This window comes from Coregonus clupeaformis, unplaced genomic scaffold (assembly GCF_020615455.1).
Source record: "Coregonus clupeaformis isolate EN_2021a unplaced genomic scaffold, ASM2061545v1 scaf1380, whole genome shotgun sequence".
Lineage (NCBI taxonomy): Eukaryota > Metazoa > Chordata > Actinopteri > Salmoniformes > Salmonidae > Coregonus > Coregonus clupeaformis.
This window is the reverse complement of record NW_025534834.1, coordinates 30,058-44,601: the sequence shown is the minus strand read 5'-3', so window position 1 is coordinate 44,601 and position 14,544 is coordinate 30,058. Positions and strand designations below refer to the sequence as shown.

Here is a 14,544-nt window from a genome sequence, read left to right as displayed (position 1 = left end):
TTAGTTCCAGTGAAAATAAATCTTAACTCTACAGCATACAATGATATTCTAGGTGATTCTGTGCTTCCAACTTTGTGGCAACAGTTTGGGGAAGGTCCTTTCCTGTTTCAGCATGACAATGCCCCCGTGCACAAAGCGAGGTCCATACAGAAATGGTTTGTCGAGGGGTGACGAACTCCATATTAATGTCCATGATTTTGGAATGATATGTTGGACGAGCAGGTGTCCACATACTTTTGGTCATGTAGTGTACCTGGACTATCTGCATTGACCCTTTTTGCACTAACTCTTGACGCATTACATACACTACTGCTACTGTTTATTATCAATCCTGTTGCCTAGTCACTTTACCCCTACCTATATGTACATAGCTACCTCGTACCCCTGCACTCAGTACTGGTACTCCGTGTATATAGCCAAGTTATCGTTGCCTTACCTCCATAACTTGCTACATTTGCACACACTGTATATAGATGTTCTATTGTGTTATTGACTGTATGTTGTGTTTACCCCATATGTAACTCTGTGTTGTTGTTTTTATCGCACTGCTTTGCTTTATCTTGGCCAGGTCGGAGTTGTAAATGAGAACTTGTTCTCAACTGGCTTACCTGGTTAAATAAAGGTGAAATAAAATGTTTAAAAAATAAACTCATTGTGGATTTAAATCCTCGTGTTATTATTTTTCTATTATTTATTTCTCTCTGTATTGTTAAGAAAATGGCCAGTAAGTAAACATTTCACTGTTAGTCTACACATGTTGTTTACCAAGCGTGTGATGAATAACATTTGATTTGATAGATACTAGAGGAAAGAGAGAGGAGGATGGAGGGATAAATAGATATTAGAGGAAAGAGAGAGGAGGATGAAGGGATAGATACTGGAGGAAAGAGAGAGGAGGATGGAGGGATATATAGATACTGGAGGAAAGAGAGAGGAGGATGGAGGGATATATAGATACTGGAGGAAAGAGAGGAGGATGGAGGGATATATAGATACTGGAGGAAAGAGAGAGGAGGATGGAGGGATATATAGATACTGGAGGAAAGAGAGAGGAGGATGGAGGGATATATAGATACTGGAGGAAAGAGAGAGGAGGATGGAGGGATAGATAGATACTGGAGGAAAGAGAGAGGAGGATGGAGGGATAGATAGATACTGGAGGAAAGAGAGAGGAGGATGAAGGGATAGATACTGGAGGAAAGAGAGAGGAGGATGGAGGGATATATATAGATACTAGAGGAAAGAGAGAGAGGAAGAATAGGAGGATGAGTTTCTTTCTTTCTTCCCTGTGAATGTTAAATTCCACATGACAGACATGTATAGCCCTCCTGTCTGTTAACCCTTCCACTGCTGGACCCAAGTTAACCCTTCCACTGCTGGATCCAAGTTAACCCTTCCACTGCTGGACCCAAGTTAACCCTTCCACTGCTGGACTCAAGTTAACCCTTCCACTGCTGGACTCAAGTTAACCCTTCCACTGCTGGACCCAAGTTAACCCTTCCACTGCTGGACCCAAGTTAACCCCTTCCACTGCTGGACCCAAGTTAACCCTTCCACTGCTGGACCCAAGTTAACCCTTCCACTGCTGGACCCAAGTTAACCCTTCCACTGCTGGACCCAAGTTAACCCTTCCACTGCTGGACCCAAGTTAACCCTTCCACTGCTGGACCCAAGTTAACCCTTCCACTGCTGGACCCAAGCAGTCGTTAAACACAGGTGAAATATCCTAAACATTCTATTCTTAACATTCCGATCCTAAACATTCTATTCTATTCTTAACATTCCGATCCTAAACATTCTATTCTATTCTTAACATTCCGATCCTAAACATTCTATTCATAACATTCCGATCCTAAACATTCTATTCTATTCTTAACATTCCGATCCTAAACATTCTTTAAACATCCTATATTTTATTCATTCTATTCTAAACATTTTATATTTTACTCTAAACATTCCACTCTAAACATTCTACAGTCTAGTCTGTACATTCCAATTATATATTATATTCTTCAGAGCAGGAAAGAGAGACACGATTTTGACAATTTAATTACTTATGAAAGCTGATTAGTCCGTAAGAGTCATCAGGCTGAGATGCTGATTGGTCTAGAGTCAGACTGAGATGCTGATTGGTCTAGAGTCAGACTGAGATGCTGGCTGGATGAGTCAGGCTGACATGTGAGTAGAATGTGATCTGGTGATTACTACAGAGAGTCCTTGGGCTGGTTTGAGTGGTAAGGCTGAAGCAACCAATTGCAGACGACAGTGAAGGAGTGTAGTCGGGGGAGGTGCATCATGCCACAGCCGAAAGTCAGACACCAGCAAGCCTCAGTGCAACATGGCAGTGTTGACATCGTTTATACAAACTATTTTTTGTAATGTCAAAATAAACATGTTTCCAACCCCGCATAACGTTTTCCCCCATAATGCAACACACTTTGGAATGCAGTGACCAGCAAAAGTGATCCCCCTCGAGCCGGCCCCTCTCATCTCCAAGATGGCATCAGGAGAGAGAGGGCCAGCAGTGTTGCCTGGATACCGCCGGCTGGTGTGTGAGGAGGTTTGATCTCTCTCTGAGCAGGGAGGGATCCTTCCTGTTTACTGAACTACACAGAGCTGATAGGAGACACACCGCTGATAGGAGACACGCCGCTGATAGGAGACACGCCGCTGATAGGAGACACGCCGCTGATAGGAGACACACCGCTGATAGGAGACACACCGCTGATAGGAGACACGCCGCTGATAGGAGACACGCCGCTGATAGACACGCCGCTGATAGGAGACACACCGCTGATAGGAGACACGCCGCTGATAGGAGACACGCCGCTGATAGGAGACACGCCGCTGATAGGAGACACGCCGCTGATAGGAGACACGCCGCTGATAGACACGCCGCTGATAGGAGACACGCAGCTGATAGGAGACACGCAGCTGATAGGAGACACGCCGCTGATAGGAGACACGCCGCTGATAGGAGACACGCCGCTGATAGGAGACACAGAGCTGATAGGAGACACAGAGCTGATAGGAGACACAGAGCTGATAGGAGACACACCGCTGATAGGAGACGCAGCCTTCATGATGTAACCCACACAGTAAGCCGTCTCCTGTGACGAGGAGCAGGCCTTCGTCCCAAACACCACCCTATTCCCTTTATAGGGCACTGTTTTTCACCAGGGCCAATTGTTTACATTTTAGTCATACAGCAGACGCTCTTATCCAGAGACACTTACAGTTAGTGACTGCATAAATTTTTTCATACTGCCCCCCCCCCCCCACCCCGTGGGAAGCGAACCCACAACCCGGGCGTTGCAAGCGCCATGCTCTACCAACTGAGCTACACGGGGCCCATATCAGCCTTTCATTTCAACAGAAGCAAAGCAGAAGGGTAAGAACAACTGAAATAGTGTTGGGGTGTAATCATATCCACGACACGGGGTCAGGGGTCAATATCAACGTCTGTATTAAAACAGCAGTTCTGTCATCTCTAAACGACTAGTCGTCCAGACGTGATCATTTATGACATTCCGGCAGCAGTCACATGACATCGCCCTGTTTGTTTTGCCTCAACTAACTGTGCAGCACTGTCTAACTCTGCAGTACCAGTCCATTATCTGAACTAACTGTGCAGCACTGTAACTCTGCAGTAGGAGTCCATTGTCTGAACTAACTGTGCAGCACTGTCTAACTCTGCAGTACCAGTCCATTGTCTGAACTAACTGTGCAGCACTGTAACTCTGCAGTAGGAGTCCATTGCCAGATTGTCTATTGGAAACTGAAGGTCAGGGAGTTACACATGGTGAAACAGTGGCGCCCAGTGGCCGTCTGACGTCAATGCAGGTCAATGCATTCTGGTCTGAATCAGAGGTGTCTTGCAGCACTCGCGATTCAATTATCGAATTAAATAAATTACTAACAATCTAATATTTATTATATTTAAACAATTAATCAGTTAATTACGTAATTGTTAATATATTATGAATGTATAAACGATTAGATAAGTGTTACAGGTTTTGGTTTTTCCATGTATGTTTTGAGGTTGGACTTTTAGAGCGTATTGCATTTTAGCAAGTAGGGCACAGTGAATAGTTAGTAGACCCCTCTACTTCCTGTCTCTTACTAAGGAGAGACTAAACACCAAGTGGATAGTTAGTAGACCCCCTCTACTTCCTGTCTCTTACTAAGGAGAGACTAAACACCAAGTGGATAGTTAGTAGACCCCTCTACTTCCTGTCTCTTACTAAGGAGAGACTAAACACCAAGTGGATAGTTAGTAGACCCCTCTACTTCCTGTCTCTTACTAAGGAGAGACTAAACACCAAGTGGATAGTTAGTAGACCCCTCTACTTCCTGTCTCTTACTAAGGAGAGACTAAACACCAAGTGGATAGTTAGTAGACCCCTCTACTTCCTGTCTCTTACTAAGGAGAGACTAAACACCAAGTGGATAGTTAGTAGACCCCTCTACTTCCTGTCTCTTACTAAGGAGAGACTAATCACCAAGTGGATAGTTAGTAGACCCCTCTACTTCCTGTCTCTTACTAAGGAGAGACTAAACACCAAGTGGATAGTCAGTAGACCCCTCTACTTCCTGTATCTTACTAAGGAGAGACTAAACACCAAGTGGATAGTTAGTAGACCCCTCTACTTCCTGTCTCTTACTAAGGAGAGACTAAACACCAAGTGGATAGTTAGTAGACCCCTCTACTTCCTGTCTCTTACTAAGGAGAGACTAAACACCAAGTGGATAGTTAGTAGACCCCTCTACTTCCTGTATCTTACTAAGGAGAGACTAAACACCAAGTGGATAGTCAGTAGACCCCTCTACTTCCTGTCTCTTACTAAGGAGAGACTAAACACCAAGTGGATAGTCAGTAGACCCCTCTACTTCCTGTCTCTTACTAAGGAGAGACTAAACACCAAGTGGATAGTTAGTAGACCCCTCTACTTCCTGTCTCTTACTAAGGAGAGACTAAACACCAAGTGGATAGTTAGTAGACCCCTCTACTTCCTGTCTCTTACTAAGGAGAGACTAAACACCAAGTGGATAGTCAGTAATGTAAGGGGAGTTTTAGACAGAATACAGAGAATAGAAAAGAGTAGATTATAAGAGTAGAATATAGTAGAATAGAGTAGAATTGAATACAGTAGAATAGAGTCGAATACTGTAGAAGAGAGCAGAGTATAATATAGTAGAATACAGTAGAATAAAATAGTAGAATACAGTAGAATATAATAGTACAATACAGTAGAGTTGAACATAGTAGAAGAGAGCAGAATAGAAAAGTAGAATATAATACAGTAGAATAGAATATAGCAGAATACAGTAGAATAGAATATAGCAGAATACAGTAGAATAGAATATAGCAGAATACAGTAGAATAGAATATAGCAGAATACAGTAGAATAGAATATAGCAGAATACAGTAGAATCGAATATAGTAGAATAGAATATCATAAAATACAGTAGACTATCGAAGAATAGAGTATAGCAGAATACAGTAGAATAGAATCAACTTTATTTTTCCTGTGAGGGAACTTCTTTTGACCTCCACTATTAATATAGACTACAAGTAAAGTTGGGGGGGTTTTCTTGACCACCACGAGGTCTGAAAATATTGCCACCTTCCAAAAAGTGAATGTCTTTGAGAAAGGTGAGGTGTCCTGGAGAAAGTAGTAAATATGGTCTACCCTGCCCCTCAGACAGGAACCTGGGTGCCGTTACGTTCCAATACATGATGGACAGGATCATTAGGAGAACGTAATGGTCTGTTGGGAACAGATACAGGCTAATAGTTATCCCTCTCTCCAGCTCTTCTCTCTCCCTCCCTCCCCCCACCGCCTCTCCTGACCCCCATCCTCTCTCCAGCTCTTCTCTCTCTCTCCCTCTCCCTCCCCCCACCGCCTCTCCTGACCCCCATCCTCTCTCCAGCTCTTCTCCCTCTCCCTCCCCCCACCGCCTCTCCTGACCCCCATCCTCTCTCCAGCTCTTCTCTCTCTCCCTCTCCCCACCGCCTCACCTGACCCCCATCCTCTCTCCAGCTCTTCTCTCTCTCCCTCTCCCCACCTGACCCCCATCCTCTCTCCAGCTCTTCTCTCTCTCCCCCCACCGCCACCTCTCCTGACCCCCATCCTCCCCCCACTCCCTCTCTCTCCTGACCCCCATCCTCTCTCCAGCTCTTCTCTCTCTCCCTCTCCCCACCGCCTCACCTGACCCCCATCCTCTCTCCAGCTCTTCTCTCTCTCCCTCTCCCCACCTGACCCCCATCCTCTCTCCAGCTCTTCTCTCTCTCCCCCCACCGCCACCTCTCCTGACCCCCCATCCTCCCCCCACTCCCTCTCTCTCCTCACCCCATCCTCTCTCCAGCTCTTCTCTCTCCCTCCCCCCCACCGCCCCCTCTCCTGACCCCCATCCTCCCCCACCCCCCATCCTCTCTCCTCAAATCATCATCCAATCTATCATCCAACCAGAAGTGTTTCCTAGGGTAAACAGTACATGAGTCGATAAACAGGAAGTAGCTGACAATGGAACACGCTGGACGGGAAGTGAGTTATCAGGACCTTATAAAGAAGTGCAAAGAGTCATCATGGGGCCATCGCCTGCTTCCCAAATGGCATCACATTCCCTATTTAACTCACTACTTCTTACAAGGGTCCACAGGGCTCTGGTCTAAAGTAGTGCACTATATAGGGAATAGGGTGCCATTCTCTGGTCTAAAGTAGTGCACTATATAGGGAATAGGGTTCCATTCTCTGGTCTAAAGTAGTGCACTATATAGGGAATAGGGTGCCATTCTCTGGTCTAAAGTAGTGCACTATGTAGGGAATAGGGTTCCATTCTCTGGTCTAAAGTAGTCACTATATAGGGAATAGGGTGCCATTCTCTGGTCAAAAGTAGTGCACTATATAGGGAATAGGGTTCCATTCTCTGGTCTAAAGTAGTGCACTATATAGGGAATAGGGTGCCATTCTCTGGTCTAAAGTAGTGCACTATGTAGGGAATAGGGTTCCATTCTCTGGTCTAAAGTAGTGCACTATATAGGGAATAGGGTGCCATTCTCTGGTCTAAAGTAGTGCACTATATAGGGAATAGGGTGGCATTTGGGAAGCACCCATAGTAATATCATAGCCAGATAATAGCCTACTGCACAGCAACAAGTGCACACACACACAACTCTGACACAGAGTCAATTAATGACAATAACATTTTAATGTTAGACCTGATTTTGTCCTGAACAGATATCGGCCGAGAACACACAAGCCTCCTCAGTTTATTTTTCAATCCACTAGTACCCCAACCTGGTATAACCATACTGAAATACCCCAACCTGGTATAACCATACTGAAATACCCCAACCTGGTATAACCATACTGAAATACCCCAACCTGGTATAACCATACTGAAATACCCCAACCTGGTATAACCATACTGAAATACCCCAACCTGGTATAACCATACTGAAATACCCCAACCTGGTATAACCATACTGAAATACCCCAACCTGGCATAACCATACTGAAATACCCCAACCTGGTATAACCATACTGAAATACCCCAACCTGGTTCAACCATACTGAAATACCCCAACCTGGTATAACCATACTGAAATACCCCAACCTGGTATAACCATACTGAAATACCCCAACCTGGTATAACCATACTGAAATACCCCAACCTGGTATAACCATACTGAAATACCCCAACCTGGTTCAACCATACTGAAATAACCCAACCTGGTATAACCATACTGAAGTCCTGCCAGCTTACATTCTGTTTTGCTACACGGATTGGCAGCAGTCTGGTTAATACAAGGATCCTACGACCCTGTTATTTACCAGATGAAGATGACATACTAATAGTAGGTACTTAGTCGTGACTTAAAAACTGACTACTCATGGAGTCCAGCACCACTCTGTAACCAACCATCTGCAGGTAGTGACCAACACCAAAGGCATCAGGACATGACTGCCACTCTCCTCTGTGCTTGTCGGGACAAGACCACGTCACTTTGATTTGGCTGTAACCCAAAGCGGTTATAGTCCTGCTGCGCAGGGCAGCTCCACACCGGTGACACGTCTGGAAAAGCTCCTTGAGTTTCGACTCGTTCACGATCCACTTCCTTTCGCTCCATCCTCCTCCTCCTCCTCCTCCTCCTCCATCCTCTTCTCCCGGCACACTAGTGTCAGAGCTGGATCCCTGGCTGGAGGCGGAGGGGCTGTAGCTGGTGAAAGGCGTGACGACACTGGGACCGGCAGCGTCGCCGGCAGCCTCCGCAGACCTCATACTGGCACAGTCCTTCACTGCAGTCGTCTTAACGGCTGTGTCCATTCGGCCTTTCTTCCTGCGCTCCACCTGATTTGACAGAAGAAGAAAAAAAATACGTTTAAAGGGAAAGGAGAGTTCGTAGGAAAAGCTGCACTCTGATGAAGACAGCTGGCTGTGGAAACGCTGCACACTAGTCGCCCCAACGTTTCCTTTTGAAGTGTTCTGCTACGCTAGACAGCACCTTACCTAACAAGCTGTATTTCTCTACCTCCAGATAAATGGATAGGACCATTTCTATCAGTTTTCCATCCTCATGTTTACATGCAAGTTGATAGGTCCCTTGAGTCTGGACCAATAGATGAAGCTGTATCAACAGAATGAGTCTGGACCAATAGATGAAGCTGTATCAACAGAATGAGTCTGGACCAATAGATGAAGCTGTATCAACAGAATGAGTCTGGACCAATAGATGAAGCTGTATCAACAGAATGAGTCTGGCCCAATAGATGAAGCTGTATCAACAGAATGAGTCTGGCCCAATAGATGAAGCTGTATCAACAGAATGAGTCTGGCCCAATAGATGAAGCTGTATCAACAGAATGAGTCTGGCCCAATAGATCAAGCTGTATCAACAGAATAAACAGGAAATGCCAGACAGATACTCACAAGAACGTTGGGCTTTGGTTTTTTCCTTCTGCATGCGTCCCCCGTTGTAGTCTTAGAGGGAATATTCTGCAAAACATTTAAAAAATCATGCATGTCAGCCCAACCAATAACTTGTATGTTATCCATCAGGCCCTTTGATAGACTAGTGTCCTGTCCAGGGGGTGTCCTCTACATCAAGCTGCCTCACTACAGAAACAGGAGATAGACTAGTGTCCTGTCCAGGGGTGTCCTGTACATCAAGCTGTCTCACTACAGAAACAGGAGATAGACTAGTGTCCTGTCCAGGGGGTGTCCTGTACATCAAGCTGTCTCACTACAGAAACAGGAGATAGACTCGTGTCCTGTCCAGGGGGTGTACTGGTACATCAAGCTGTCTCACTACAGAAACAGGAGATAGACTAGTGTCCTGTCCAGGGGGTGTACTGTACATCAAGCTGCCTCACTACAGAAACAGGAGATAGACTACTGTCCTGTCCAGGGGGTGTACTGTACATCAAGCTGTCTCACTACAGAAACAGGAGATAGACTAGTGTCCTGTCCAGGGGGTGTACTGTACATCAAGCTGCCTCACTACAGAAACAGGAGATAGACTACTGTCCTGTCCAGGTGCTGTACTGTACATCAAACTGCCTCACTACAGAAACAGGAGAAATGACTAGTGTCCTGTCCAGGGGGTGTACTGGTACATCAAGCTGTCTCACTACAGAAACAGGAGATAGACTAGTATCCTGTCCAGGGGGTGTCCTGTACATCAAGCTGTCTCACTACAGAAACAGGAGATAGACTAGTGTCCTGTCCAGGGGGTGTCCTGTACATCAAGCTGTCTCACTACAGAAACAGGAGATAGACTAGTGTCCTGTCCAGGGGGTGTACTGTACATCAAGCTGTCTCACTACAGAAACAGGAGATAGACTAGTGTCCTGTCCAGGGGGTGTACTGTACATCAAGCTGTCTCACTACAGAAACAGGAGATAGACTAGTGTCCTGTCCAGGAGGTGTACTGTACATCAGGCTGTCTCACTACAGAAACAGGAGAAATGACTAGTGTCCTGTCCAGGGGGTGTACTGTACATCAAGCTGTCTCACTACAGAAACAGGAGATAGACTAGTGTCCTGTCCAGGGGGTGTACTGGTACATCAAGCTGTCTCACTACAGAAACAGGAGATAGACTAGTGTCCTGTCCAGGGGGTGTCCTGTACATCAAGCTGTCTCACTACAGAAACTGGAGATAGACTAGTGTCCTGTCCAGGGGGTGTCCTATACATCAAGCTGTCTCACTACAGAAACAGGAGATAGACTAGTGTCCTGTCCAGGGGGTGTACAGTACATCAAGCTGTCTCACTACAGAAACAGGAGATAGACTAGTGTCCTGTCCAGGGAGTGTCCTGTACATCAAGCTGTCTCACTACAGAAACAGGAGAAATGACTAGTGTCCTGTCCAGGGGGTGTACTGTACATCAAGCTGTCTCACTACAGAAACAGGAGATAGACTAGTGTCCTGTCCAGGGGGGTGTACTGGTACATCAAGCTGTCTCACTACAGAAACAGGAGATAGACTAGTGTCCTGTCCAGGGGGTGTCCTGTACATCAAGCTGTCTCACTACAGAAACAGGAGATAGACTAGTGTCCTGTCCAGGGGGTGTCCTGTACATCAAGCTGTCTCACTACAGAAACAGGAGATAGACTAGTGTCCTGTCCAGGGGGTGTACTGTACATCAAACTGTCTCACTACAGAAACAGGAGATAGACTAGTGTCCTGTCCAGGGAGTGTCCTGTACATCAAGCTGTCTCACTACAGAAACAGGAGATAGACTACTGTCCTGTCCAGGGGGTGTACTGTACATCAAGCTGTCTCACTACAGAAACAGGAGATAGACTAGTGTCCTGTCCAGGGAGTGTCCTGTACATCAAGCTGTCTCACTACAGAAACAGGAGATAGACTAGTGTCCTGTCCAGGGGGGTGTCCTGTACATCAAGCTGTCTCACTACAGAAACAGGAGATAGACTAGTGTCCTGTCCAGGGGGTGTACTGTACATCAGGCTGTCTCACTACAGAAACAGGAGATAGACTAGTGTCCTGTCCAGGGGGTGTACTGTACATCAAGCTGTCTCACTACAGAAACAGGAGATAGACTAGTGTCCTGTCCAGGGGGTGTACTGTACATCAGGCTGTCTCACTACAGAAACAGGAGATAGGCTACTGTCCTGTCCAGGGGTGTACTGTACATCAGGCTGTCTCACTACAGAAACAGGAGATAGGCTAGTGTCCTGTCCAGGGGGTGTACTGTACATCAGGCTGTCTCACTACAGAAACAGGAGATAGGCTACTGCCCCAATGAGCCGTTCAAGCCAAGGCTGGTAAGGCTATTTACATACTATCCATCAATAGCTAGCAGAACATCATGATAGCAAAACAACAGCATTACCTTCCTAAGTGCCAGGGCCACGTACGTCCCAGAGCTTGAAGCAGGCTCTGTCCCTGACGCTGTCTGTTGACGACTGTTCAGCTGCAGACCCAGTTGGGAGACGAACCCTGCAGTAGCCGTAGCAACACCTGACCCTCCATGGGTGGAGCTCTGTTGTGGGGTTGGAGGAGATGCTGAGTCTGTACCTGGTGGATTGTCTACAGCTGGAGGCACGTCTCCTGTCTCAACCTGGGAGAAAGGGACGGGGGACCAGGAAATGTCCATATTCATTTGGAATAAACACATGAGAACATGTGTAGGCATGCAATCAATTTGGCTTTGAACAAGGCCCTGGGAGAATCTCAATTGCCATTTCCTTGATTCTCTCCTCCTTCTTAAACCCCATTGGGTGTGATGATGAGAGGTCCCTCCCCTCTGACCTCATCCAATGGGTTTTGAGAAGGGGACGAGGCGAGAGTGCAATGGAGTCAAGGAAATGCGATTGAGATTCTCCCTATAATAACTGTTCTGTTTTTGTGGCATGCTGTCATCTATTAGAAGGCTAGCTAACACTATACAGTTAAGTCATGGTTCCTTTCTGTTGCATGTGGAAATGCTATTATTTATTTGACTTTGAAACTGAATAAAGGCGCCAAAAAATGGCACAAAGTTGACTTAGTCGTTTTGTTGTACTTGGCTATTCTTTGGCTAAAATTGGGTGTTTTGTGTGTGTGTGTGTGTGTGTATGTGTGTGTGTGTGTGTATGTGTGTGTGTGTGTGTGTGTGTGTGTGTGTATGCGCTCTGAGGAGGGCATTCACACAAAGGTAGCGAATGACACTGAAACAGCTTGTCCACCAGTAAAGTGACAGCCCTATGAAATGTTATCAGAACAGCTTTTATTTGTGTTGTGTTAAAAACACGAAGACTACGCTACCCATAATACAATGCGCCACGCACGCAGTGGTTGATAGCTAGCTACATTGGTAGTTCCAGCATCTGGTTATTAAAAGTTGTTAAACCTACGCTCTAGTTTGTAATTTATCAAGGAACAATAACACTATTCAATCAATCAGATATTATTTAAATTACACTTACCGCAATTATTCCACGTTGTCCTGGCGTGTGAACGCCCACTGATGGCACCGCTGTATCCTTCAGGAAACTTTTCATGATTCTCATCCTCGTATGTCTGTCCTGTCCCAACTTCTCATAATAGTCCCCCGGTAGAAAATGTTCCGAGCAAACTAGTAACTTTCTGAGGTCCTCGGTCGGAGTATCAGCATCTTTGTTCAGGGCAACCATCCATAGTTTCAATCGGTCCGGATTACTCAATGGAAATCGGTGGAACATTAGAGCCGACCAAGTCTTTTGTTTGTTTTCGCACATTTTAACAGCGCACTCACGAGGCATATTGGAGCAGCGACGGTAGCACAACTGAAAAAGGGGAAACCCCTTTAGTTAGGGTTAACGTTAGTTAGCAATATCGTTGATGATGGTTGTCCGTCGATGTTATGCAAGTCGCAGCACACTAGTTTAGTTAGCTACTTGCTAATGTAAACTAGCTAGCTAATAGCTTGAAAATACTTCCAGCAGTGTCACCAATCTTCAGTCACGGCTGCGAGGTAAATCAATATTGCTTTGGACTTTGGATGGCTTAGCAGTATGTTGATGTCGCTAGAAGTTACCCTTCTCACACTTTTCTTATCTGATACCAGCTATGTAGCTAACTCGAAACCGAAGAGCTGTGCTCTCGTGTTTACTTCCTGAAGAGGAACGTCAGAACTCGCTGTCCAATCAGCGCGGCTTTTGCTAGGCTACTCGTGGGCGTGGTTTTGTACCAAGTTTGGCGCAGATAAACCACATTATCAGACTGTAAACTGAAAAACGAGATAAACGCGTCTCAGCCAGAAACACTTAAAAAGGTGGACTCAGCGATATGACGTGGATGCAGAACGTAAACAGCATACATATGCACTCACCGGCCAGTTTATTAGGTACACTACCCCGTTCACGGAAATGGTTCCTCCTACAGACAGCGAGACACGGTAGGTGGCTGTCATGCCAACCGCCGATAAACCCCCCTGAAGAAGAAGACAGTGAGTCACGTGGCCGTGGCTTGCTCTATAAACCAGGCAGACAGGCATCGAGGCAGACAGGCATCGAGGCATTCAGTTACTGTATCGATTGAACGTTAGAATGGGCAAAACGAGTGACCTAAGCGACTTTGACCATGGTATAATTTGTTGGTTGCAAGGTGCGCCGGATCCAGTATCCCAGAAACGGCCACCCTCCTGGGCTTTTCACGCACGACAGTGTCTAGGGTATACCGAGAATGGTGCGACAAACAAAAAAACATCCAGTCAGCGGCAGTCCTGTGGGCGAAAAACAGCTCGTTGGTGAGAATGGTCCAAGGAGAATGGCAAGAACCGTGCAAGCTAACCGGGCGGGCCACAAACAGGCAAATATCGGCGCGGTACAACAGTGGTGTGCAGAACGGCATTCTCGGGAACGCACAACTCATCGATCCTTGTCACGGATGGGCTACTGCAGCAGACGACCACACCGGGTTCCACTCCTATCAGCTAAAAACAAGAAGAAGCGGCTCCAGTGGGCACGCCATCACCAACACCGGACAATTGAGGAGTGGAAAAACGTCGCCTGGTTCCGACCCGGTACTAGATGGGGTGTACCTAATAAACGGCCCACTGAGTGTATATTTCCGCAACAATTAAGAGTATTGAAGCGCGAAACTAAAGTTCCTTCTGGAAAAAATTAAAGTAATTCAATGCAACTTATTAGGCCCCGTGTAGCTCAGTTGGTAGAGCGTGGCGCTTGCAACGCCAGGGTTGTGGGTTCAATTCCCACGGGGGGGGCCAGTATGAAAATGTATGCACTCACTAACTTGTAAGTCGCTCTGGATAAGAGCGTCTGCTAAATGACTAAAATGTAAAATGTACCTTCTCCGCTGTTTTGAGCCCCCTGGTTGTCTCTAATTATCACAGCCAAAGTCATAAACACTGCCCATTTCTACAATTCATCTTCTTAAAATGTTATTTTCAACCTAACCTTAACCACACTGCTTACCTTACGCCTAACCGTCATTTAAGACCAAAAAGCTCATTTTTTGTAAATGTTTTACGATATAGCCCATTTTAATTTTATGGCTGTGGTAACTAGTGGAAACCCCCCTGGCTACCACGCTT

The 14,544-nt window shown here is 46.1% G+C and overlaps 1 protein-coding gene across 1 annotated transcript; it reads right to left on the bottom strand.

Annotated features, from left to right (window-relative positions):
* Positions 1–7,193: 7,193 nt before the first annotated feature.
* On the bottom strand, positions 7,194–13,154 carry zgc:158320 (uncharacterized protein LOC780837 homolog). Its single transcript, XM_041874464.2, has 4 exons — positions 12,437–13,154; positions 11,362–11,589; positions 8,935–9,000; positions 7,194–8,355 (listed from the first exon to the last, which is right to left on the bottom strand). Exons 1-4 carry the CDS (start codon positions 12,749–12,751, stop codon positions 7,870–7,872), a joined length of 1,095 nt encoding a protein of 364 aa, XP_041730398.1. The 5' UTR covers positions 12,752–13,154; the 3' UTR covers positions 7,194–7,869.
* Positions 13,155–14,544: the final 1,390 nt, after the last annotated feature.